The following is a 3,001-nucleotide window of genomic DNA, read 5'->3' as shown; positions in this document are numbered from 1 at the left end:
ACGTTATTTTATGCATGCATATTATGTCTCAACAACTTAAAACGCAGAGATTGACACAATTCCACACAAGAGATGCTGCATCCAGACAATGTAATGCATGATAAAGTTTTCAGCTTAAACAGCCCATCCCACCTGGTCTGTTTAAAAGCTCTGCTAACATGAGCTATAAAGTTTTCAGCTTAAACAGCCCATCCCACCTGGTCTGTTTAAAAGCTCTGCTAACATTAGCTCAACTTCCATCAAGCTGAGCTAGAAAGGTTGATCTCAAAGCACAAAGCTGACAAAGAAATTTTGAATAATCCAGCTTTATCATTTGTTGCTGGAACCAGGCCATCAGCAACTAACCCTAGTCTAACTTGGTCAAAACTGCTTTCCACTCTAATTTTTGCTGTGTGGGGAAAAAAATGAATGCCCTGATGAAGTTCCTTTTTCAACCTCTAGAATTTAAAACTGCATATAAAATAAAGCATCCTCCAAATGAACAAACTCCAATAATTTTTGAAAGACCCTACCTAATTAATCAGTGCATGCCTTCTATTGCACTAGTATCCAAAACAAATGATAGCTATGATTGTAAATGGAATGACCATCAAAGAACAATGAAATTTATATCCCAAGAGTACCCTGGCAACTGAACAATCCAAATGCAAGAACTTTTCAAGTTCAAAAGCATCAGCATGTAGACAGTTTCTTTTTTCCCCCTTGATTTCATACCCATAAAAGCCCCTCAAAAATATCATTCCTTGTACTATATTATCTTCTTGTTCAAACGTAGATAAAGCCAAAATGATTTTTTATTTTTCTGTATTTTTTTTTCCATGGACGAACGATGATATCAGAGTACATGCAAGATTGTTCCAACAATCACATTGAACTGCCATTCACTTGCCAGCAATCAAATATCTATTAACAAGGGCGGAAAAAAAAAGATAGAAGTTACAGCAGGCAAAATCTGTGGCACATCAACAATGCCAGGCTGGTCAATTCTTGATAAAATAATTGGTTAAAACACAGTAAAACAATCTATAAGTTTAATGAACCAAATTAAATGCAATAAAAATAAAATGAGAATATCATTGACAAAATCTCAAAATCCATCCACTTAAGGTGCCCTTAGGGCCCAACTTAACCTTCCTAAAGCTTCAGAGAGTATTTGAGGAGTACCTATCGCTGGAGCAATGGCAGAATATACATGAACACAGAACATCAAGTAATGCCATCAAAAGGAAGAAACTGAAGCCAATGACCTACTTATTCACCACTGTACTAACTGTTACCTAAATGAAATATGCAGCTTGCTTCAATCAGAAACCAGAAGGAGGATCCTGCAGAATCTGCTAACCCAAGTCTCCCGGCCAATGAACCAACAAACTTGTATTCCCTCAGACTTGAATAGAGTTCTCGTTCTCTTCCCTGCTAAGAGGAGAAACTGGAAGGGCCCCATCGTCCCCATCGCCGCAATAACTATTGCCTACACACTTTCTCATTTCTTTATCATAAATTTGCACTTGCCGCTTATCAAAACCAGTCTCCGAGCAATCTCCCATGTTCAAACACTTTCTTGAATTTTTCTCCTTCTTGTGCACCACATCCCAGAAAAAATCAGTCAAAACAGACTCATATGACGGCATCTTAGCATACCCCGGAAAATAGTTTATGTCAATAACAAGATACCGGTTCCCAATTCTTGCATCCCGAATGACATCAAAGTTAAAAAGATTCAATTTCATTGCCCGTCTCAAACCCCTTGCAATCTCCGTTATAAAACTCTGTGGCGGCATCTCTGTTTCTTCCAAATGCATCGTCTCATAATAGTTATCGTCATTCCTCTCATGCGTCGTCAAATTTGACACCTGAGAGAAAGAAAGAGATCCCTCCAAACTTGCCAGCTTCTCCTCAGAAACATCAGGCAAGGACTTCCTCTTCACACACTGCACATATTCACCAACCACATACACCTTGAAAATAACACCCCCATGATTAACAAATTCTTGCAACACAATCGGCGGTTTCAGCTTATTCAACCCATCATGATTAAAAACCAGCGACATTTTGTGTGATTTTGCACTTCCATCGGCCACCAAAGGCTTGGCAATCACCGGAAACTTCAGCCCCTCCCACGCCTGCCGATCAAACAACGTCTGCGAATCGTAAATCACAATCTGCTTCGGAATCCCAAACGTTTCGTTCTCATTCTCAATCTTTAACTCCGAAACCGCCTGCAACATCGAAATCCTATTATGTAGCCTCTCAATCGCCTCGGGCGGATCAATAATGCATGCATTAGGGTTCCTCCTCGCAAACTCCTCCAACTGCTTCCTCCAATCCTCGCCGTACAACTTGTGCAGAACACAATCGATGGGCCCTTGATCCACCAACGGCTTCTCCAAATCGATCTGAACCAAATCAATACCACGTTCCTTAGCCCGATCCACCAAAGACGGCTGAATGAAGCTTTGTATCTTTTTCGGTGCCAGCGCGTAACCGACTCGGAAATGTCTCAGAGGCTCTGCCATTATCTTTGCTCTACAAAGCTCTGGATCTGTAATGCTATCTGTAGATTAACTTCAAGAACAATCATAACCATTCACAAGAGAAGATTTAAGCACCGAGATTCAAACAAAAGGCCCTAATTTTCACAGGAAGAAAAAGAAAATCATGGAAATTAGGGTTCCTTGTCGTTTCTTTTTCTTCTCTGCATTTGGATGTCATGAGAGAGAAAGAAAAAGATTGAGAGAAGAGAGAGAGATATGGCCAAAGATGGATATATATATATATATATATATATATTTATATATATATATTATTTATATTAATCTATTTCTATATTATATATCATATAGCGTAGGAAATTCTACTAGGGTTAGGGTGAGGGGAATGATAAACTAAACAAGGTTGAATAAAAAGGAATACACGTGGCATATTCTGGGGAACTTGTGCGGATTCTCACCGCTTCAACTGAACGCGTTTAAAGGGGTGGGCTTAGCTAAAATAACAGAGA

General features: G+C 39.4%; 1 protein-coding gene across 1 annotated transcript; it reads right to left on the bottom strand.

Annotated features, from left to right (window-relative positions):
* Positions 1–955: 955 nt before the first annotated feature.
* LOC131164137 (inositol-tetrakisphosphate 1-kinase 1) lies at positions 956–2,776 on the bottom strand. The gene has a single exon (XM_058121119.1). It carries the CDS (start codon positions 2,514–2,516, stop codon positions 1,383–1,385), a length of 1,134 nt encoding a protein of 377 aa, XP_057977102.1. The 5' UTR covers positions 2,517–2,776; the 3' UTR covers positions 956–1,382.
* Between the last annotated feature and the right edge of the window lie 225 nt (positions 2,777–3,001).

The sequence above is a fragment of the Malania oleifera genome, chromosome 9, assembly GCF_029873635.1.
Source record: "Malania oleifera isolate guangnan ecotype guangnan chromosome 9, ASM2987363v1, whole genome shotgun sequence".
Classification (NCBI taxonomy): Eukaryota; Viridiplantae; Streptophyta; class Magnoliopsida; order Santalales; family Ximeniaceae; genus Malania; species Malania oleifera.
Note: the sequence above shows the minus strand (reverse complement) of the source record. Positions and strands in the feature narration are given on the sequence as shown.